The sequence below is a fragment of the Prionailurus viverrinus genome, chromosome B3, assembly GCF_022837055.1.
Source record: "Prionailurus viverrinus isolate Anna chromosome B3, UM_Priviv_1.0, whole genome shotgun sequence".
Taxonomy (NCBI): domain Eukaryota; kingdom Metazoa; phylum Chordata; class Mammalia; order Carnivora; family Felidae; genus Prionailurus; species Prionailurus viverrinus.
This window is the reverse complement of record NC_062566.1, coordinates 29,023,243-29,046,528: the sequence shown is the minus strand read 5'-3', so window position 1 is coordinate 29,046,528 and position 23,286 is coordinate 29,023,243. Positions and strand designations below refer to the sequence as shown.

The 23,286-nt window shown below is 48.8% G+C and overlaps 2 protein-coding genes across 4 annotated transcripts in view; one reads left to right on the top strand and one right to left on the bottom strand.

Annotated features, from left to right (window-relative positions):
* Positions 1–1,020: 1,020 nt before the first annotated feature.
* Positions 1,021–23,286, bottom strand: part of PKM (pyruvate kinase M1/2) — a 28,181-nt gene continuing 5,915 nt past the window's right edge. Inside the window, exons 2-12 of one of the 3 annotated variants that reach the window (XM_047861165.1) lie at positions 19,509–19,625; positions 16,784–16,965; positions 15,900–15,991; positions 11,490–11,621; positions 10,636–10,822; positions 9,588–9,858; positions 7,999–8,149; positions 7,645–7,797; positions 4,427–4,593; positions 2,451–2,632; positions 1,021–1,744 (exon numbers count right to left, since the gene is read on the bottom strand). In XM_047861165.1, coding sequence (XP_047717121.1) covers positions 1,638–1,744; positions 2,451–2,632; positions 4,427–4,593; positions 7,645–7,797; positions 7,999–8,149; positions 9,588–9,858; positions 10,636–10,822; positions 11,490–11,621; positions 15,900–15,991; positions 16,784–16,937 — 1,596 coding nt within the window. In that variant the 5' untranslated portion in view covers positions 16,938–16,965; positions 19,509–19,625 and the 3' untranslated portion in view covers positions 1,021–1,637. Of the gene's footprint in view, positions 1,745–2,450; positions 2,633–4,426; positions 4,594–4,970; positions 5,138–7,644; positions 7,798–7,998; positions 8,150–9,587; positions 9,859–10,635; positions 10,823–11,489; positions 11,622–15,899; positions 15,992–16,783; positions 16,966–19,508; positions 19,626–23,286 lie in introns of those variants that run through there. The other 2 variants (XM_047861164.1, XM_047861166.1) reach the window with 2 other exon arrangements.
* On the top strand, positions 20,105–20,978 carry LOC125167275 (40S ribosomal protein S3a-like). The gene is given in 3 exon segments (XM_047861169.1): positions 20,105–20,333; positions 20,335–20,425; positions 20,428–20,978. Coding segments are annotated over 3 exon segments (792 nt in total). The 5' UTR covers positions 20,105–20,135; the 3' UTR covers positions 20,931–20,978.

Genomic DNA, 23,286 nt, shown 5'->3' with positions numbered 1-23,286 from the left:
CTAAGGCTCCCACTTCCCGACCTCCAAGTCTCGGTGGCCAGGCCTCGGTTTGCACCTTCTGCTCCTCAGAGCGCAGGCCTTGGGTCCCCTCCAGGCTCTTCCTCTTCAGCCCTACCCGTCTCGGAGCTCGGTGCCCTCTGCAGCAACCTCCTCCCGAGCTCCAGGGCAGGTTTCAGCGTCTCCCCACAGCAGCTAAGGGACAGGAGTAGGGAACGAGGTATTTTGAACTGTTTGAACCGCATAGTCGGGCAGTCAGGGAGCTTTCATGCTTTTCCCAGAGTTGGGTCCTACGGAGGGACTGAAGATGGCCAGAAATCAAGTGGGGAAGCAAGACAGAGTGGGGCGATGTGACAGTTACCTGGGCCTTGGGAATGGGGCCAAAGCCCTATCCCATCTTACCTGGCCTGCAGCACCCTTCCCTCCTCCCACTAGGTAGGGCTTCGTTCTTAGAAGTGGTCTGGAGGGGTAAGATTCAGTCCCATTTCCAAACCCGTCCCCACCCCTCGGTGCTTTGTCAAGGGGGTAAGACATTGGCAAACAGAAGGGGACAAAGGGAACCCAGAGGTAAATATTCTGGAAACTGGGAGCCGTAGCTGGTGTCTTCCTACAGTACCCTTACATTAGAGGCCTCTGCTGCACAAGACATAAGGGGAGGTGCAGGGCAATGGCCACATCACTCAGTTTACCCACCAGAGCAGGAGGGAGGGGCCCTTGTTGCTGCCCTCTCCTCTTTGGTCCAAATAAGCCAATAAAATGTCCCCAGCTGCAGTTTTTAGAAACCCAGCTACCACTTCCTCAGGGTGCCTGAGGATAAGGGGTAACCTGTATCCTCGACAGCTACTGCCTTCCCAGCATCTCTGCATCCCGTAGAGAAGATGGCAGGTGACCTGGGTCATCACACAGGAGCAACCATCAGGGCGCAAGGCCCTTACCATTTTCACCCTCAGAGGACAGGGTTCCCCACCAGACACACACACCCCCCCCCACCCACTGCCCCCCCCATCAGAAAAGAGAGGAAACTGGTACTTCAGCTGTTGTTTATTGACACAGGTAGGCTCTGTAGCAATAGGCTGGGAGGTGGCTGCAGTAGTGGGGAAAATGGAGGGTGGGGGGCGTTTGCCTGCAACAGCTGAGTGGAGTGTAGGAACACAAGTGCACAATGCACGACAAGGGGAGCCTGAGGGGGATGGGGGAGCAAGGAAGGGCCCGGGCCAGTCTCCTTAAACTGGAACCACTGCCCTATGCCACAACTCTTGCTGGCGGTCTCTCGATGCCAGGCCGGGGGTGGGAGTTGTCTGGGTATCCATTTTCTATAGGAACTGAATGGAATACACAAAAAGGAGATGCAGCAGCGGTTGCCCTCTGTTAAGCTCTGGGGCTTCCAGTCCTGCAAACTCCCTTCATCCCTAGCTTGGGTGGGGTCACATGATGTGCAACGCAGCTCTGGGTTACCTCACCCGAACAGGGTCTTAAAAAAAAAGAGTCAGGTTTCAGAGGCATTAATCTTCTTCCCTAGCATCCCAGCCCACCAGTGCCACACTACAACCCCCAAGTGAGCACTACAAGCATTGCTGGCCTAATGGATGGGTTGGGGGAAGGGGATGGGACAGGGCTGGAGAAGGGGCTCTTGGGGCCTGTCATGGCACAGGCACTACACGCATGGTATTGGTGAAGCCGGAGCCAGGGCGCCACCCGGTCAGCACAATGACCACATCTCCCTTCTTGAAGAAGCCTCGGGCCTTGCCTAAAGGAAGAGAAGAAAGGTTGGTGAGTAAAAGCCAAGCCAGGCAGATGTGCACCTGGCTGACTGCCCCGCAGCCAGAGGGAGCAAGCAGGGCTGGCTCATCATTACTTCCTTACACCACAAGGTGGCGCAAGCATCACAGCCCAGGCAAAGGGGATGCATGAGGGAGGCCCAGATATTTCCTTATCAATCAAAGAGAGTTGGCAGGGACCTTTGGACATCACTCATTTTATACTCCAGAGGGTGGAGAGCCTTCCCCAAAGTCAGAGCTAGTTGCTTCCGCTCATCCATTGACATCTTACTTTTATCAGGGACAAAGGTCATGAGTACATAATCTGTGTGTATGACACCCAGCAGTGTTTGAGCTCTAATTTTTTTTTAGCCCTCAGTAATAAGCAGATGCCAAAGAGCAGACAACCCTGACTATCCAGGATCCTTTGCTTTGGGCCCCACGCTGGAAGACAGTGAGAGGCAGTGGGCAACTGAGCCCCAAAACTCAAAATGCTCCTCTTCCCTCCTGGGCTCAGCCCAGAACTTGAGGGAATGGGATGGAGGGAGGGTTCAGAGAACATTCCCAAGAAGACAGCTAGGGCTCTTGCACACCCTAAGGTCAGCATGTTCCCCTTTCTGTAGGATCCCAGGGACACCAGCGCTCAAGCATCCTCCCCACCCCTCCAAGCTCTAGCCCTTGCTCCCAGCCACGCACCAACATTCATGGCCAAGTTCACCCGAAGGTCCACATCCTCAGCCCAGGCCTCCTGCACTGGGTCCTTACACACCACAGGGAAGATGCCGCGGTACAGGTGGGCCTGGCGGGCAGTCTGGTGATTCCGAGTCACAGCAATGATGGGGGCGCGGGGGCGGTATCTGGCCACCTGGTGAGCAGACCTGAGACAGGATGATGGACGGGCAAGAGAGATCATTAAACAGTGTTCCGGGAGCCTCCCAGGAAGCCCTGGAGAGCCTTCAGCAACAGCTCACCCTCTAATCCAACTCACTATTGCCAGCCTGTGACCCTACCGTTTTAGCATCTGCTCCCAAAGCCGGGGCAGACCCTCATCCTGTATCTTCCACAGCACGTACTACGCTTCTTCTACTACGACATCTCTAGCTTTGCTACCCGCTTGCCTTCCTCGGGCCCCAGGGTCATACCAGCCCAGCATGGTCAGTCTCACCCTATCACCCGACATGCCCCATAGCTGGCAGAACCCCCTCCTCTGAACTTTTCCATTCTGGCACAGATACAGCCCTGCCCAACCTCACCAGCACCCATTCCCTCTCGCTGCCAACAACAGCTATAAGCCAAGCAGCATGTGAATAGCACCTGACTCTTGACATCTGCAAAGAACAGGAGCAGAGCCCACCATCCCCCCTGGGACTCTGCAACATAAGCCTTCCCTACTTCTGTGCCCTTTCCCCAGCCCACATGGCCCCCAAGTCCCTGAAACGGTCCCAGCAACTGGGCTCTAGAGCCAACCCTGAGTATGTAAGCCAGGCTTAGAAATCTGGGTGTTACCCAGGAGGCAAGACCAGGAGATGGGAAGGTTAGTGCCAGTGGGTCTGCCTGTGAAGGCTATGGAGGGTTGGGGGGCCCCCTGAGCCCCGGGGCCAGGTGCTTCCTGGAACATGGACACTGTACACTTGGGTTGCAGATGTCTCTCAGGAGTTGAGGTGGGCCTGCTTGCAGGAGGCACTGGGCCTCAGAGGGCAAACTGTAAGGACACTCAACAGGTGTCCAGGAAACTTAAGCCATGTCACAGCAGAGAATGCCCTGCTAAAGACCTGGCCCCCATACAAGGCTTTCAGAGGAGCAAGTGCTGAAGTCGGGACTAGTAAGGGTGAAATCCCAGAAGACTGGAGCTAAAAATAGCCAAATAGCAAAGGATGGACCTTTTCACAAAGGTCAATCCTAATGGTTGGTGCTGTTTATCCCAAGCCCTCTACCGAGGGAGTTTGCACAGATCTCATGTCCTGCTTCTACAGAAAGCCCCACCTGCCACTCCTCAGTGCACGGGGACCGCCTGATCTGCTCCCCTCTACCCGCCCCCCTCCAAAAAACCCTCGTGGCCCTAGGATCAGCCAGGGCCCCCCATCAGGGATGGGGAGCACACTCCCAGACTGGGGCAGTGACACAGGCTAATTCAATCTCCCGGACTAGGAAAAGATCCCAAGGCGAAGGCCAAACACAGGCCTCTGCATGGCTGCATGGCACCAGAGAGCCAGCAAGACATCATGGTGACCTTTCCTGGTGCTGAACCCACTTGCCTTTGGGGCTCAAAGACTGACAGGGACAGGTGCACCAACCAAACAGCATGTCAGCGAACAGCACTAATTTTCCAAACTGACCGTTTAAAGAGTACACAGTAATTGGAATGAACAAAATGGCCATCTACTTTTTTAAGAGATTAGCTTTTAGATATGAAAGAACCACTTGTAGTCGGTCTATCTGTAGTTCTATGATTAAGTCTCTGGTTTCTCTGGAGGAGGTAAACTTGCTTTGGATCCAAATGATCCAACGCCACTTAGGAGGGCTGCCTGGAATCCTCTGGGCCCTGGTGGCAGGCAGAGGGGTCTTACCTTGGCTCAGTGCCATCTGAGCCCTGTTCAATGCGCTGCTCTCAGGACACCCAAGAGAGGTGTCCCCGAGCAGGGCATCCCCAGGGCACCGCCACCACCTCCTACCTGCCAGACTTGGTGAGGACGATTATGGCCCCACTGCAGCACTTGAACGAGGCCTCCACGGCGCCCACGGCGGCGGCTTCGGTGGGGTCGCTGGTAATGGGCGCCAGGCGGCGGAGTTCCTCAAATAATTGCAAGTGGTAGATGGCAGCCTCTGCCTCACGGGCAATCTAGGGGAGCAACATCCGTCCAGAGGGACGAGAGGGGGACAGAGCTTTGTCAGAGCTGTGTCACAACGGGAGAGGGTGAGGAAGAGTCGCACAGACAGCTGGTGAGGAACGTGTCCCTGGATGCGTGGCCAAGAGGAGCCCAACTACTAGAGATGCTGAGCCGAGCGACATCAAGACTCACAGGAACTAGTCCTTCGCCAGGTGCCTGTGACATCCACTGTGCCTACTGAGCCAAAGGACCCTTTGATCCTGCCCTGCCCTGACCTCCCTGGCTGGCTTCCTGCAGACGAGAAGAGGGCTGGGCCCTAGCGGTCTTCCAGATCGGCTGGAGCGAGAGGCTGGTTATCCTACAGAGTTACCTGCCCTTGGGGCCCTACCTGCCAGACTCCGTCAGAACTATCAAAGCTGCTGCTAAACACTTATAAGAAGCCTCCACGCTGCCCATGGCCATGGCTTCCATGAGGTCTGTGGAGTGGCTTGAGCCTCGCACAAGTTCTTCAAACAGCTTGCGGTGGAACATGGCTGCCTCAGCCTCACGAGCTATCTGTAAGGTTTAGGGGGGGAGGAGAGGCAAGGAAGAGGGAAGGAGGAGGGAAAAAAACGAGAGACAACACATGGAAAGACAGAATGGGGAATTAATCAGAGGAAGGTAACCTTAGGTTAATTGGCTAAATCTGTCCTTCAGGCAGACGCAAAGAGGCAGCATGATGAAAGCCCAACTGCTCAGGGATGGGTGGAGAATTTCTAGCACCAATTGCTGCTGCTTCCCCTCCAAGAGAGGAAAAATCGGTTCTTCCATTCTGGAAGGATTTGTTCAGTGGGGGTGGGGGTAGAGAGAGACAACATGGCGGCAGGCTCTAGCACCTCGGCACAGAAACATGCCCAGGCTGGGCCCACGCCACTCCCTGGGAGGACTTGACCATGCTGCCTCATGACACAGCTTATGGGAAGAAACAGGCCCTCCCTCCTCACATGGCTGTCTGGTTACCACAAGGCTCCTCCATGGGCTTCCATGCACACACGGAGCATTTGCTTGGCTTCAGGCACAGGGCTGCTGCTACGAGCCTTTCCAAATGCCCTGCACGCTGAACACCGTGGGAAAGCTGGGGTCAGACAGAGCCAAAGCCACACAGCTTCACCGTGTTCCAAGCACAAAGGTGGAGAAATGGCAGATTTGTGAGGGTCACACTGAACAGCCATGTGAAGAGACAGATGGCCTGTGGAAGCACACAGGTAAGTTTAAGATGACATTTGATTATTAACATGTAAGGATTACCACAGTCATGAGAAAGCCATTCAGTTATTCACAGACCACCTGCTCAGATAACATCAAAAATTAGAAAATTTAAACTTCAGAAGATTATAATGCAACCAGAAGCATCTTAGAGAATGATGCGGGAGGGGAGAATCAGTAATAACATCTCATTAATTGGACAGTATCTATAAGCAGGCATGTGGCAGGATTTACTAGGTTACAGGTTTTATTTCTCTGAGAATTGGGTGCATGCAGCCCAAAGACGAGGAGACATGAACAGGAAACAGAACCATACCTGGTACTGCCTAGCCCTTAGTCATGGGTCATTCATTGCCTCAGACACAAGAGAAAGCAGTGAGCAGCTGCAAGAAGCTATTAGCCAGTGTTAACTGAGGACATGGAAAGGAGAAGTCTGCACCACCTAGCCCAGACCCCATAACTCATCTTCTGAGCAGTGCCATCCAAGCCCTGCAGTTCCCTCTAAGGTGTCTGTCTGTCCACAGGGAAGACTGGGGGTATGGAAAAGCAGAACTGGAATTCAGAGGCCAGAGCCTGATTCTTAGCCAATACAGGCCCCTAATGGAGACATGGCTTTATCTCCTGCTAGATAAAGCACTGTAATGCAGGAGAACACTGGCTCTGGAGACAGCAGATCTGGATACAAACTGAGGCTTTATCATCATGTAATCCTCATCTATCAGCTGGGCTGACATCTATCACACAGAGGATATGAAGACTCCATCAATCTGTACTACCTAATAACTAGACACACAGGAAAGGCGGAAAGGAAGGTTTTTTGGAGGGGGTGTTGCTTAAATTTGGTGCAGGGGAGGGTGTGTCACACAAAGGGCATGAGGATCCTTTGCTGACAGGAAGGTTAAAAAAAAACCCACTTCAGAATTAGAGGCAAGTTCGCTGAGCTCCACACACATCATGAGCACTGACGTGGGGCTGTTGTTGAGAAAGTGAACCTACAGCACTCAGTTCTCCCTGGCCTGAGGAGCCCTGGTAACTGAAGCCTGGGCAGACTCTTGAGCAAGTCTAGAGCTGGACCAGACAAGGCAGAGGAACGGAGAAGCAGCCCAGCAGCGGGTCACAGCCGAGCCAAGAGCCTTGAAGAGCTAGCTCAAAGAAGAGCCGCGTCCAGGACTCCTCCGGATGCTCGATCCAGGCCCAGCAGGCCCAGCCCTCCTCCTGCCTCTATTTGTGGACCTGCTGCCAGTCACTAAACCCCACATTTTAGCCTGAGGCACGTGCAGCAGCTCAGCAAAGCAGGCCCGGCTGCAGGCGCCATGCAAGGAGAGCTCGGTCACCACCCCCAAGCACACCCGGGGCCCCGGGGGTGGGGAGGGGGTGGTGGCACCTGATGTGGAACAGGTGGGGAATCAAATGGACCCCAAACAGATCGGCTGAGAACAGGAGCCTATGGCTTTTTCCAGAATGGGACAGAGATACTCAGGGGTCCTTCGGGCTGTCCAGAGGAAAACTACAAGTAATCTTAGTACTTGAATCAAGGGATGGACTCACAGCCTTGAAGCCAGAAGTGAAGTGCGCTCTAATGGAGGACGCCTCCAGAGCAGAGAAAAGAGGAGGGAGTGTGGGCAGGGAAGGCAGAGGAGGAAAAAACCCAACGTACCCCTCTCCCCAGCACACACCTCCTCACTCTTATTGTGACTTATAGAGGATCATCAAAGACTGAGGGCCCAGACGCCTAAAAGGTGTCACTCTGTACCAGAGCTTGCCTCCACCCTGGGCCCGGCCTGAGCCCGCGGAGATGGGGAGACTTGAAAACTCACCAGGTGCTGCATGCGAACAGCCTCCAGGGGGTAGTCCCCTTTGGCGGTCTCTCCAGAAAGCATGATACAGTCGGCTCCATCCAAGACCGCATTGGCCACATCACTGCCCTCAGCCCTGGTGGGACGGGGCTTCTTGATCATGCTCTCCAGCATCTGGGAGGGGGACAGGGCATGAGTGAGATGCAGCCTCGGCAGCCTTCAGAGATGAAGGTCTACCAGCTAACCCCCTGGATACGTGTCTGCACATGAGGGGAAGGAAGGGTGTGTGTGTGTGTGAGAGACATGGGGCAGGCCCTGGGGAGAGCCCAGGTGGCCTCCCTGTATAAGCGTATGAGCGCAGGGAGAGGCACATGCCTGCGTCGCACAGATGACAGGCTTCCCAGCTCGGTTGCACCTCCCAATCATCATCTTCTGAGCAAGGAAGACCTTCTCTGCAGGAATCTCAATGCCTAGATCACCACGAGCCACCATGATCCCATCGCTGGCTTCCAGGATTTCATCAAACCTGACAGAGAGGTTAGGAAGAGAGAGAGGTTACATGGAACAAGGCCACAACTGCATTAATTACTGCACACAGGAAGTTCTCCTGGGTTCTATGACCTCATCACGCGTATAAAGAGGCGACGGGGTGTTCCAGCTACCTTAGCTGCCCCCCAAAGTAGGCTAACACTTGCCCTGGCTTCTTCAGCACTAGCATGAGAACTTCACTGAAGGGGCAGGGAGGAGAGCAAGGTTTCCTCCAAAGCCCTGTAGGCTCATTTCCTCTCCATCTGCACCTCAAGGCCCCCTCTTAAGGCATCTCTCTACCGTCTCCACTCTAGCTAGCACTTCCAAGGCAGAAAGAGAACCCGAGGCCAACTGACTGCTCACGACATAAAGGTCCTTGGCCAGAAGGGCTGCTCCTTGAGGTGGCCCCCTCCCAACGTGCTGAAGGCAAGAATAGCTGTGGCTCTGCCTGGTCTGTGGCCAGGGTCAGCGAGCACCCATGGCTCATCAGGATGGCAGGATCCCAGTACAAAGGACGTCTATGCAAAGTTAAGGATGGCAAGGTCAAACAGTGGGCGGGGCCGCTCCACCCACCCTCCCCAAGTACATGCCTAATCCACACAAGTAGGTCTAGGGTTTTAGCTGTGCCGGCTTATGTTCCTAGCAGGGAGCTGGAGAGGAACAGAGGTCACGGAGCTGGTCATACCCACTGGGCTCAACCTAGGGAATACTGGGGAGGTGGTGAAACAGAGCTGGGACCATCTAATACACCTGGAGAGGCACATGCTTTCCTCCAGGAAGCTGGTAACATTCCAGAGCCCAAACATCAGGCCAGCTGCTTTCTAAGCGAAGATAAGGACACCACGAGCTTCCACATGCCTCCCAAGTGAGGGGCTAAAAAGGGCCCCTTCCTAAGGGCCTGCTATCTTCCTTCTGTTGTAAAAAAATGGTGGTGTAGGTGGGGGGGTGGAGGGGCAATATCCCCTTATTCCGGCAAACATAGGTAGTGCTCCTTATTAGGAGGACAGCATAATGGCCCTTGACCTGTGAGCAGTCACCCTGTCCACTCCCAACACTGGCCCAACTCCCTGGGCCTGTGGAAGAGTATCAATCACCACTGGGAAGCACCAGCATGCCCATCACCTGGGAAGATATATATGTATTTTTTTTTTAAATACCAATGCCTTGGGGCACCTTCGGACTCAGTCCGAAGAGCCGTGCGACTCTTGGTCTCAGGGTTGTGGGTTTGAGCCCCAAGCTGGGTGTAGACACTGTATACATACATGCATGAATAAAAATAACCAATGCCTTTCATTCTCCCCGCTTAAGAGGGACTCCATGGGTCTGGCCTAAGCTAGGGAGTCTGCATTCTGATAGGCTGGTCACCAGGTTTGGGAACTGGATATTCACAGGATATAGCCTTTTTGGAAAGTGCGGGGGGGGGGGGGGGCACTTACCTCCGAACTCCCTCATGATTCTCGATTTTGCTGATTATCTTGATGTTCTTTCCTTTTTCTCCCAGGACCTTTCTAACTTCATGGACATCAGATGCCTTGCGGATGAAAGATGCAAACACCATATCTACATCCTGCTCTACCCCAAATTTCAGATCCTGAATGTCCTTTTCTGACACAGCAGGCAAGTCCACAGCAGCCCCAGGAAGGTTCACACCCTTCTTGCTCCCCAGGGAGCCACCATTCTCCACCTCTGTCACCAGGAAGTCAGCACCTATGTAAAACAGAGTGGGGGGGAGGGGCAGAGCAATGAGGGCACAACATCCTCAACAGGAAGCAGGCTCTCCCCAGTACAGTGAACTGAAAGCAGTACATTGTGGGCACTGGAGCCCTATGTCCAGAAGTCAAATACCACCTCACTAATTGTATAATCTTGGGCAAGTCAACTAACCTCTCTGTGCCTCAGTTTCCTCACCTGCTATATAGGGATAATAGTATCTGATGCTCATAAGACTGTTTTAAAATTTACACAAATTATCGTGTAAAATACTTAGGACCAGTGCCGGACACTTAAATATCAGCTATCATCCCCAAGTATACTAGAGTCCTGCACGTATCATATTGACGGAAGAGAGAAAGCAGAAAGGCTTTCTAACAGTGAGGATGGATTAAAAAAAAATTCTCGTATCTCCTAAAAGCACGATTAAGTTGAAGTCTGTTTTAAAAAACAACATAAGGAATTATAGAGGAACCTGGGTGGCTCAGCCGATTAAGCGTCCAACTTTGGCTCAGGTGGTGATGATCTCATGGTTTGTGAGTTCAAGCCCTGCATCGGGCTCTGACAGCATGGAGCCTGCTTGGGTTCTGTCTGTCTGCCCCTCCCCCACTTGCTCTCTCTCACAAAATAAATAACTTAGGAAAAAAAAAAGAGGAATTCCTGAGAATAGACTTAATCTTGCTGTCAGCCAAACAAACTTCCCATGTTCCTTGTGTTAAAGGAAATTTAAAGAATGGGAGATGGTTTTAGACAATGAGATGCTGACTCCAGTACCTTTCTCCTTCACCAACAGAGAGATAAGCCCATCGTCCACGTAGACCTTGCTGCCCACTTCCACCACCTTGCAAATGTTCTTGTAGTCCAGCCACAGGACGTTCTCATCACATTTTTCCATGTAGGCATTGTCCAAGGTGATCTTGAGAGTAGCTCCTTTCTTCAGCTCCACCTCTGCGGTGCCACTCTACAGACAAAACAGTTTACTGCCATGAGTCCAGCCCTCATGGCAGGAAAAGAAAAGTTCTTTCCTCCTGGGAAAAATGCTCAAATCTCAGCCAGAAGCACAATAAAGCGTCTGGCTTTGGGAATAAATGATCTTCTTCTCAAACTTATCTCAAAGAAGTCATTCAGGAAAAACCTACAACATTTTAGTCACACTATTTAATGACAGGGGAAAAGGGATGAAGAGAGGCTTGGAACTAGGTTTTTAGAGTAAAAAAGCTTCCTCTCGGGGCACCTGGGTGGCGCAGTCGGTTAAGCGTCCGACTTCAGCCAGGTCACGATCTCACGGTCCGTGAGTTCAAGCCCCGCGTCAGGCTCTGGGCTGATGGCTCAGAGCCTGGAGCCTGTTTCCGATTCTGTGTCTCCCTCTCTCTGCCCCTCCCCCGTTCATGCTCTGTCTCTCTCTGTCCCCAAAATAAATAAACGTTGAAAAAAAAAAAAAAAAAGCTTCCTCTCTGGTATCATTTCTTAGCAAAGTACATCAAATCAACATCGTTTACAGTGATGAATAGAACTCTCCTTTCTAGATCTAAACTAAGGAACATGGCCTCCGAGCAGGGCACAGACATGGCCCTCCAGAGCCCACCGCCCCCTGTACCTTCCCTGTCCCCACTCCCGGTGATACTTACGCCCTTGATGAGCCCAGTTCGGATCTCAGGTCCTTTGGTGTCCAGGGCCACAGCAACTGGCCGGTAACGAATGGGGTCAGAAGCAAAGCTTTCCGTGGCTGCACGCACATTCTTGATGGTCTCAGCATGGTACTGGGGGTAAGGAAGGAGAATGATGGGTGTCCTCCCACATGAGGAGCTAGCCCCAGAACTGAAGTTGATCCCTCAAGGAAAAGCCTTGGATGTTCCAGACCCCTGCCTTCTTTGGCTAGCCTCAGTGTCATCCATTCACTGAGCACCCTCAACCTTATCTCAATCCCCTTGGTTTCTGCCCACTTCTTCCATAGCACTAACTCGCTCATGGGAAAATCTTAGTTTAGAACACTGCCACCAAAACCCACTACAGGTATGGTGTAAACACATCTCAACATAAAAAGAAGCGTGTCTTATTTTCTCTAGGACCTAGGAATTACTCTCCCTCGGCAAATAAAACAGGCAACTGGAATAAAAGACCTTGCACTTATGTGTGCACAGTGCTGGTCCGGCAATCAGTGTCAGATTCTGATAGATTTGGCAATTCTGAGCTTTTTCCTCTACTGATTCCAAGTACAATTCAAACTCCAGAGTTATTTACTTAAGCTTACAATGGCCAAGCTACACAACTCATTGCTAAGGTCCGGCAGACCTGGTTTTTACAATCACTTTCCGGAGCAGTCTAGGGAAAGGTGGGAATATGCCTCTCTCTGAACTAAATGCCCTGGCTTCCATCTTTTTCCTAAGCCCTTTCTTTTTTCCAATTGTTGCTACCATCTGACTAAAAGGAGACTCAAAGCCAAGATGTCAAAAGTGCTTAGTATAATCAACAGGACACTGCTGGTAACAGAAGCACCCAATTTAGCACTTTGCAGGCCGTGTCCTTCAGCCACCCGGTCCAGGAGAGTAGCACCCACAAGGAGGCTGGAGGGGAGCCGGAACAAGGACAGTGCTGCCAGAAGCCTGTGTCTGAAAATCTTCAGCTTCTAATTATGCCATCTAATGAGGACCAATGGCCGTTTTCTGGGGGCAGAGGCCCTTATTCTAAGTTATAAAATTTCTTTCTATTGCTGACTCACAATAAAAACAATAGAGAATAGAATATAGAGATAACTTTTCAAAGAAATGGGTGTTTCATATGGTCAAATCCCTTTCCCTCGGAGCTGATGTGAGGCGTAAAAGAATCCATGAAGTATTCAGAACAGAGATGAACAACAGTAATTACTTAATAATTGTTACCTAGCATTACCATCATGTTCTATTGACCATTCTATTTCATCCAATATGCACTTTGTGTTTGGTCATGAGGCAGGGCATTCTTTTAGTAGACAACTGGATTTGGCTGTGAAGTTTTAGCACAAGCCTCGTGTGCTAACCTGTCTGGTTCGGGTACTGTCCTTGGCTCATCTTACTGTCAGGGTGTGCTGATTTCAAAGAACATACTGGGAAGACTTCTGTACTTCTCTAGGCTCTGGGACAGTGTGACAGAGGATCTAACTGCTTCTTCAAGGCAGTCAGAAGGAAGTCATCAAAGTCATTTAGGCCTGGTGTTCTGAACCAGAGCTAGAGCTAATGGCCACATTTTCAATTTCTTCAGGCTGTTCATCTATTTATATTTTCTACATCTTGGATATTACCTTTTCTTGGAAAAGAGTCAAGTTCATCTCAATGTATAGAAATTAAAGAAGTCTTTTTATGACTTTCAAACTCTCTTCTAATACATAGGAAACATTCCCTTCTCCTACTTTTTTTTTTTTTGTGCATCCTGCTTCTTGACCAGGTTTTCCAGAAGTTTCTGTGCTACAGAGGTGTTTTGGTTTGTCAAATTTAGTTTTTATTTCATGAAGTTATGCTTTTAAATCAATGCTTTCCCTTCACCCTTTTTAGATTATTTGGCTACTAGTATTTTAACGATTTCATTTACTTTCATTAGGACTTTTGTTTTCTGGTAAGTACATTTAAGTCTGTGTTAAGACTTAAAGTTTCCACAAAAAAATATGCCAGAGGATATGGCCTATATAATTTCCATTTTATGGAACTTGAGGGGTGGGTTTTGGTGACCTAATAAATTTTAAAATCCTAAGCATTTTAAATAAATATGTGTTTTGGTCTTGAGTGGACATAAAGTCATCTATTTATATACATACCAATAAGATTATTAGGTCTTATGTTATTAGGTCTTATATATCTACAGTTATCTTTTGGTACACTGCTGGAAGGTGTACTGACGTCTTCCGCTAGGGCTGTGGTTTTGCTGGATGTTAACAAGTGGTAAAGAAGTCCATCAGTTAATACTGTCCTTGTGGAAGATTCTAAATTTAGGTTGTTTAAAAGTCAGTATCACTGGGACCACATGTTCAGTAAGAACACATCTTGCCCAGGTGAACTGCTACAAGTGGGGTTAGGGAGACTGGCAAAAAGATAAGATGCAGACAGTAGATGGCCCTCTGTTAGAGGGAGAGAAAACAATTTCAATGTTCTGTTTTAAAAGAGTACTTAAAAACTGTCAAGAGCTGGGAAAGCATGCTATAGCATCTAGTCAAACTTGCATGTGAAGTAAGAGCTCTGACATGCAGTCAAAACTAAAACTCTTTATGTTACATTATGTAATATTAAATTATATAACTATATATAATATTAGAACAATTTCAGATGAGCCAAAACCCTGATCCCAGAGACAACCTTATCCTGGTCAAAAACCGCAGAATAAACCCACTAGAGAGACTTGGGGAGTATTTTGTTGTTGCTGGGTTTTTTTTAAGTCCCAATTCTAACTTAGGAATAAGAGTCAAAGCAGAGGTTATCTCCAAATGCGTCTTGTAGTTTAAAAAGACCAAAATCCCTGAGCCAGCCCCTGTCCAGCAGGTGCAGCAGACAGCACGCAGCCTTGCCATTTCAGAGCTGCAGTGGTGTTATTTTACTGGATGGAAGAGGCCACAAGCCTAGTTAAAGGTCAACTTCTTAAAATCTATTTCTGCTTCTTCTGCTACACAGAGGAGACCCTGGCACGGTCCAGGAGAAGGGATCAATAGTGAACCAATCCCCACTGGTATCTTTAGCTCTGTCTTTGGGCTAAGCTAACACTTGCAGGAATTCCTAGGGACTTCCGCCAAGGACCCCGACATCGGAAAATTACAGAATGTCATCACAGACCTGTCTTAACCTGCCTAAAGTGCCGGCTGAGCACAGTTCCTCTGAACTTGGTCAGGCCTCCATGACATTTGGAAGCCGGCCGCCTGCCAGGCCATAGGCTGTTTATGGAACACGGGCTACGGAACTCACGATGGAGAGTCTCACGTTTCCAGAAAGGAGAAATTCGCCTCTTGGACTGTACTTCCTGAGGCTTTATTTTTAGTCTAAACTTAACACCAGCTTCCAAATGCCAGAGGGCAACCCCTTACCACTTGCCCTTACAGGGTAGCATTTTCCTTTTTCTAAACAAAGAGTGAGGGGAGTTTGGCCCATCCATTACTTTCGTACCAATGCCAGTATGAAATCTCATGGCTTATGAGTAAGGCTGATGGTTTTTAAAAGGAACTGTATGTCAGGGAACCTCAATTCCTCCCTCAAAATGAGTTTGGGAACAGAAGCAGGCAGGAATGGAGCACTTCCCAGTAGCTAGGTAAAGCCTCTGTCCACAGGTCAAGTCAGCTCATAAACAGCCTCAGCACAAATACATTCCTACCACGCTGCTGGAGAAGTGTGCAGACTTTATTTTAATGTACCAGAGCCCCTGGGAAGACACAGGCCAGGAACACAATGTTGATGAAAGGGGGTATTATATGCCAAGAAGTGTTAGTGCATTAGACTCAGTCCTTAACTTGCAATAAGGACTTCTCCTGTACCTGCTCAGTTATCTTGGTCTAACCTAGGCCAGAATTCAATCTGCAGGGTGACCTTTTGGCTCATCACCTCAAATATGAACTGTTACAGAAACTCAAGGGTAAGGAGGTGTCAAGCACTGTGGCCATGATACCTAATGGCTTACAAGGTTTTCCAGTAGAACCCTTCCACACTTTTTTTTTAAGTTTATTTTTCCCAGCAATCTTTATACCCAACTTGGGGCCCAAACCCACAACCCCAAGATCAAGAGTCACATGTTCCTCTGACTGAGCCAGTCAGGCACCCCAAACCTTCCATACTCTTGTGAACACAGGTGTGTGGGATAACCACGGCCAATAACAAAACGAATCTTCTTTGTGGAAGGAGACTTGGCCAGTTGAGATAGCAGGAGATGGGGAAAGGAAGAGTAGGGATAGGCTAGTGAAGACGATCTCCCCATTGGCTGTAAACCCCAGATTCTTTCTTGCCTGATCCACTGTGGTTAAATGAACACCGCACTCCCACCCAATTTCCTACGTGCTCTCCCAGTGGCCAAACTGTCCAGCTGAGGCTCACCTCATGAGTTCCATGAGAGAAGTTCAGACGAGCCACATTCATTCCAGATTTAATCATCTCTTTCAATATCTCCACAGATCGGGAAGCCGGACCTAGTGAAAAAAATATTAAAGCCTAAGTGTTATTCAAAGTAGGAATAACACTTGAGTTTGAAGAACTCTGGATATTCTTTGTCCCTAAATTTCCCTCCTGCAAAAAGCTCAAAATTCTTTCAAAAGCATATACATAGCTGTTATTGTGTTTGCTCACTTTCTTGATTTAAGGGGTCACTTTTCCTATTTCCTTCAAATTCTACAGGCTCCTATCTAACTAGGAAAGCCTAAGTAAGACTTGGCCAGCCCTCTCTGCTCTCCCTGAAGGCTAGCCAGATGTCCAACCACAGAACTCTGGTTGCACAGAGCCATGTCAAAAAGGTCTTCCTAAGAGGGGCACCTGGGTGGCTCAATCGGTTAAGCATCTGACTTCGGCTCAGATCATGATTTCATGGTTCATGAGTTTGAGCCCCGCATCGGGCTCTCTGCTGTCAGTGCAGAGCCCGCTTTGGATCCTTGGTCTTCTTTCTCTCTCTGCCCCTCCACTGCTCTCTCTCTCTCTCTCTCAAAACTAAAACATTTTTTAAAATCTTAAAAAAAAAAAAGATCTTCCTAAGATTTCTGAGATGCTCCTAAAAGAGGTGCTAAGGAAGACATCGTCTAAATTTTACCTTTAGTAGCAAACACAGAGCATACTAATTCCTTACTGCAACTTCCTATGACCTGAGTTCCCACAAGAATCTGTGTAGCCTCTCGCTCAGCAACCAGGTTTGCTACATTTATTTTGTCTTTTCAGGAGAGAAAAGATCACTGTCATAGGAGGCCCTCGTTTTGAGGGGCACACCCACTCACCGATGGTACAGATGATGCCCGTGTTACGGGCCGTGATGGGTGGCGAGTCAATGTCCAGGCGGCACATGTGCTCCAAGAACGTGTCAGCCATGGCTGCGTGCAGCTGCTGGGTCTGAATGAAGGCAGTCCCGACATCACTATGGGGCTTTGACATGGCTGCTGAGGTCCTGGGTCCAGGAGAACTGAAGAGAGAGTATCAGTCTGAGAAGCCCAGGTAGTTAATATACCACTTGGCACATGAGGCTGTTTCCTGCTTACACATTAACTCAATAAGCACACTTTGCACACAAGCCACAGGGAGCCCTGCCACGCTCTGGCCATGTGGGTGCTCCTCAAGTCAGGCATAGGGTTCACACGGCCGTGAGCAAGTGGGAAGGACCTCAAAGAACAGTTTAAAACCTCGTACCCAATGTGTGTACTTCCCAAGTACCTGCTGTAAGCAGACCCCCCTGACAACAGCTCATATCTACCTTGACAGCTTTCTTGTCCATCCTACAAACAACATGTCACAGGCATGGAAAGAGCTTCCCCAAAAGAAAATTGTAACTGATCTTCCAGTGAGGTAAAGAATGGAATCCTAGTTTAGTACCTTGGCGAATCTAGATCTTTGTATGAAAAGCTATCTCAAAGCTATAAATGTCTGCTACAGGGCAGGGCATCCACATTGCCTTTTAACAATCCCCACCCAAACGCAAAGTGAGTTTCCTGGTTGTAAAGACAGCCACCAACCAGGCAGTCCGTTGAGCTCTGGGATACTAGATTTTCACTAACACGGGGCACACATCAAGTTCATTCCTCGACTCACTCTAGCAGGAGAGTTCACAGACAGATAGTAGAAACCAGTCCCTAGACAGGAAGCAAAGTTGATCCAAAACGCTGAATGCAGAATCTTTTGTCCCAGGAGTCTACCTAAAAACTACATCTACTTTTGGTCAGCAGCACTTTAGGACACACAAAGTAATTTGCATAAATTTAAGGATAACCCCAAAGGGCACTGGTCTCATTCTAAAATTAGTACAGCAACTTTAACAGGACAGTCACAACATGAGGAAATTAAGATTGCTTGCCAAATCCTTTTCCCAACTGATTTTCTGATGCACCATCCCAGTTCAACTTTCTGACAAGTACACCACCCTAAGTAACAAAGACCATCTGTGTTTCAGGTAATTAACCAGGCCAGGTCACAATCCTGACAACTGTCCCGACCTTTGCTTTCTTCATTACTGACTTACAACTAAACTCACTCAGCCGGTTAGTTAGCTGATTACAAAGACTTGAGAAGTTTCCAGGCAGTGTCTTAAGAACCATCAGGTAAGGATGCGAGCCAGAGCTGGACACTCCTCATCAGAAGGCTGTCCCTCTCAAGTTCTCAGACCAAGGGCTACTCCTTCTAAAACCCTTGAGCCTAGAGGCTTCAGGCCAGGCTCCGGAACAAGCCCCTCTTCAGCCCTGTCCCTCCTCTTCCTATAAATCTAAGGCACCCTGATATATCACTCTTACAATCTTTCTCCTCCTCCATCCTTGACTTGGTGGCCTCTCTGGGTAGTTCGAGTAGACCATGCATCTAAACCTACCTCTGCTACCTTCGAGAATTGTGATAAAAGCCCAAGAAGCTTTGTGACCAGGTATGAGCAAACTTGTCAGCTACTGAAAATGGATGGTTACCACATTTTAAAAAAAAGGGGGAGGGAGGGGCGCCTGGGTGGCTCAGCGGGTTAAGCATCTGACTTCGGCTCAAGTCATGATCTCACAGTTTGTGAGTTCCAGCCCCGCAGCGGGCTCTGTGCTGACAGCTCGGAGCCTGGAGGCTGCTTCGGATTCTGTGCCTCCCTCTCTCTCTGCCCCTCCCCCATTCACACTCTGTGTGTGTCTCTCTCTCAAACATATATAAACCTTTGAAGAAAGAAAGAAAGAAAGAAAGAAAGAAAGAAAGAAAGGAAGGAAGAAAGAAAGAAAGAAAAGAAAGAAAACAAATGGCTACCACCAGTCCTCAACTACAGAAGCCAAAACTTTAAAACTGGGGAAGTAAGATATTGGCTAACTATTCCACATGACAAATGCACTGTTCCCTTCAGTGTGCATTTCCTAACTCTCTAATACAACATACCAGGCAGCAAAATGAAAACATCAACCCTCTCCTCCATGACCTATTTGGTTTTATATCTGTTAACACCTAATACTAGGAGGTATTCCAGGGTCTGTTGAATGACCTTTCAGTGTATCTTAACACCTCTTTGCCGAAGTCAAAGTTCTACCCCCCTTCCCCTCCTTCCCTGAATCTGAAGCACTGAGGAATTACTGAAGGTACTGCCTGGGGAGGCAGGGTTCCTTTACCTGCACTGATGGGGAGTCAGGGTTGCTGCCTGCAGAGCACACAGCGGGTGGGGCTTAGGCAAGTCTGGCTGTGAAGGGAACACTACTGAAGAGATGGCACCAGGGGGCACACGAACCCAGTTGGAACACAAAGGCCTTGCTGTGGCCTCCAAGTGGAGTCACCATCCAGTTTGAGGACTGTATCATGAACCAAATAAGATCTGAATGAATGGGTTGGAGTAACTAACCCCAATCTTCTTAAAAACCATCAGCTGTCAAAAACAAAAACCAACCCCCCCCGCCCCAAAAAAAAATTTAAAAATCATCAGCATCAGCCGCCTCTTCTCTAGACCTGAGACATCAGGGTTTCCTTCCAAGGACCTGGCTGGGGCCACTGGTTATTGGGTCATACCTTGTGTTCTCTGGGCTTGGGCTTCCGATGACATAATGCTCTTTTTTTGGCTCAGGGTGGCTCCTTGGCCCCACTTGCAAAGATCGCTCGGAGCTGAGTAAAGTTTGCTCTGCAGAGCTGTACAAGGATCAAGGCAGAAGCTGAGTGTAACTAAAGTTCTTTGGGGCAATGGAAAACATTACCTTAGTAACCAGGTAGCCAGGTGGTAGCTGCTCCCAGAGGTTCAGCTATGTTACAGAGAAAATACCAAGAAACTGGTAACAGAAACTTTGCAGGTAAAAGTAAGTTCTTACTGGCTCCTCTATGATGCTTTATCTCCTAGTGGAGACCAGATTACCTTCCCTCTAAATTTTCTTTAAGACTGGGGATTTACTAACATTTCACTATTCTATATAAGAACCTGGTTGGTTTTGGCTCAGGTCTTGATCTCATGGTTCATGAGACTGAGCCCCACACTGCGCTCTGCACTGACAGCCCGGGTGCTGCTTGGGATTCTTTCTCTTCCTCTCCCTCTGCCCCTCTCCCACTCGCACTGGCACGCTCTCTCTCTCAAAATAAATAAACTTTAAAATAAACATACATTTGGGCGAGTTACACTTCCGCCCTTTTGGCTCCCTGAGCAGCGCCATGGCGGTAGGCAAGAACAAGCGCCTTACGAAAGGCGGCAAAAAGGGAGCCAAGAAGAAAGTGGTTGATCCATTTTCAAAGAAAGACTGGTATGATGTAAAAGCACCAGCAATGTTTAATATAAGAAATATTGGAAAAACACTAGTCACGAGAACTCAAGGAACCAAAATCGCATCTGATGGCCTTAAGGGTCGTGGCTGATTTGCAAATCAGCCTGGCTGATTTGCAGAATGATGAAGTTGCATTTAGGAAATTCAAGCTAATTACTGAAGATGTTCAGGGCAAAAACTGCCTAATTTCCATGGCATGGATCTTACCCGGGACAAAATGTGCTCCATGGTCAAAAAATGGCAGACCATGATTGAAGCTCACGTTGATGTCAAAACTACCAATGGGTATTTGCTTCGTCTCTTTTGTGTCGGTTTTACTAAAAAACGCAACAATCAGATTCGGAAGACCTCTTATGCTCAGCACCAACAGGTCTGCCAAATTCGGAAAAAGATGATGGAAATCATGACCCGAGAGGTGCAGACAAATGACTTGAAAGAAGTTGTCAATAAACTGATTCCAGACAGCATCGGAAAAGACCTAGAGAAGGCTTGTCAGTCTATTTATCCACTTCATGATGTCTTCGTTAGAAAAGTAAAAATGCTGAAGAAGCCCAAGTTTGAATTGGGAAAGCTCATGGAGCTTCATGGTGAAGGTAGCAGTTCTGGAAAAGCTACTGGGGATGAGACCGGTGCTAAAGTTGAGCGAGCTGATGGATATGAGCCACCAGTCCAAGAATCTGTTTAAAATTCAGACATTTAATGGTGACAAATAAAAAATCTTATTTGTGATGTTAAAAAAATAAAAAAATAAATAAAAAATAAAAAAAATAAAATAAAAAAAATAAAATAAAATAAAATAAAATAAAATAAAATAAAATAAAATAAACATACATTTGGGCGCCTGGGTAGCTCAGTCGGTTAAGCGTCCGACTTCGGCTCAGGTCACGATCTCGAGGTTCGTGAGTTCAAGCCCCGTGTCAGGCTCTGTGCTGATGGCTCAGAGCCTGGAGCCTGTTTCGGATTCTGTGTCTCCCTCTCTCTCTGACCCTCCCCCGTTCATGCTCTGTCTCTCTCTGTCTCAAAAATAAATAAACGTTAAAAAAAAAATTAAAAAATAAAGTAAACATACATTTAACTGGAAAAATATCTACCTAAATATTAACAGCACATCAGCTGGTGATAGGATTACAGCAAATTTTTTTCTTCCTTTTACTAATTTACCCGTAATGAAATATTTCCATATTAAGAAAAATGGCAACTGTACCTCTCCTGAAAATGATAACATTTATAAGTTTCCTGGTAAAAGTGTTGGAATTAAAAGGGTTAGAAGCTTCTGGTTTTATTAATCAACCACTGCTCTATGCATTTCAGGAATACTCTGCTTAAATGGGGCAGAGGTGAGATAACACAGCTTAGGCCCTAAGTTAATAAAGTCCGCAGGACAATTCTATGCAAAAAAAACTATTAGTCACGCACCCAATTCCAGCAAACTTTTTTTCCTGTTTAGTCTGTCCTCAATCTTTACGGCAAAATCTTTGTGACAGGGATGTTCTGGTACAGAAGGGCTGTCTCCAAGGCCAGGAGCAGATACAATTATATTGGGCTCAAACAATAATCCTATGTCACCATGTCAAGTTAAATCTCATCTTTTGCAAGCTCTGATCTTTTGCTCACCCAGGCTATTAAACACACAAAAAATAACAAATGAAAATCTGTTTGGCATTTGAGCGTATTTACATGCCAGCAATTAAAAAAAAAAAAAAAAAAAAAAGCCTGCTTGTCCAGACTCCTATGCGGTATCTCAACATGTCCTTAAAGACCCCTACCAAACCAGGGAACTCAGGTCTCATCCCCAGGTCACCAGCGGGTCTCCTGCCTCAGGCTCTGCCCCAGAGCCTCCTTTGCCGGAGGGTCAGGGCTCTGCTGCCAAGGTCCTCCACAAGCCTCTCTTGAGCGCAAGCTGCCCACCCTGCCAACCACCTAACTTGAGTTCTTCCTAAACACCCTTCGACTGTCCCCTAGCCCCAGGATGGCAGTCCCAGCCCGGTTTCTCGGGGCGGGCCTCTGGGAAGAGCTCCCCGCCCCTCAGGCTGGACAGTGCCCGCCAGGACATGCAGCCAGGCCAGTGCCCGTCTGACTCACTACTGCATCCTCCTCCTTGGGAGGCAGACACATGCGCAGCCAACCTCCAGCCAGCAGTGGAAGCCCGGCGTACCCACTGATGGTGGCAAATGCTGTGCTCGGGTACGGGAACCTTACTTGTGAGCATGAGCCCCTGCAGTAGGATCTTCCTCACAGCCATTTCTCCTCTGTGAGAAAGGAGACAGCGTCAGAGCCTCAGTGCAGGCTGAGGGGCTGGAGTAGCTACGCTCACAGCTCAGCTCCATGCACCCCTCCTCCCACCTCTCCTCCTCGTCTCCAGCAGCTCCTGGTTCTCTAGCTTCATTCGTTCCAGAAACGATTCTTTGGCCGCTATCCAGAAACCAGAGCAGGAAGGAGCATCCAAAAAATACGACATGCCTCTTCTTAGAGCCAGTACTGTTGGCGAGTTGTGCCGGGAAGGCTTCACGCTTCGCCAATTCTTTCACAAAGGCCCAAATCATTCTGCCCTAGTAAACCAGCCTAGCCCATGGGCCTGTATGTGCATAACCCAATTTTTAACCAGCCAGGGCACTCTGCACCAAGTGTGTCCTGATGCCAAACCTCACCACACAGAGTAACCCAATTATGATGGCACCTGGTGCCCCCGATTGTGTTCCCTGCTCTGACATCAATTTGCTATCTGCACCTCCAGGTCAGCACGACAAAGGCCTTTCAATTCCCCAATCTTCAGACAAGGTGTCCAGGCCAGCCTGCTCTCTAGGAGCTCTCTTCCTAGATGCCAGAGCAATAGAAATCCCAAGACTGGCCCTAATCTATGACAACACCGACATCAAAATAGGTGCCGGGCCACCTACAGAACCTAGTAAGGTCTAGACTGAATGGCTGTTTGTCCTTATATTCACTTACAGTAATGATATCATGTATTTACATATGGAGTAGGGTATGGAGGAAAAGGCATTTCTAGCTAAGAGATGTGAATCTCAAGTCCAATCTACCCT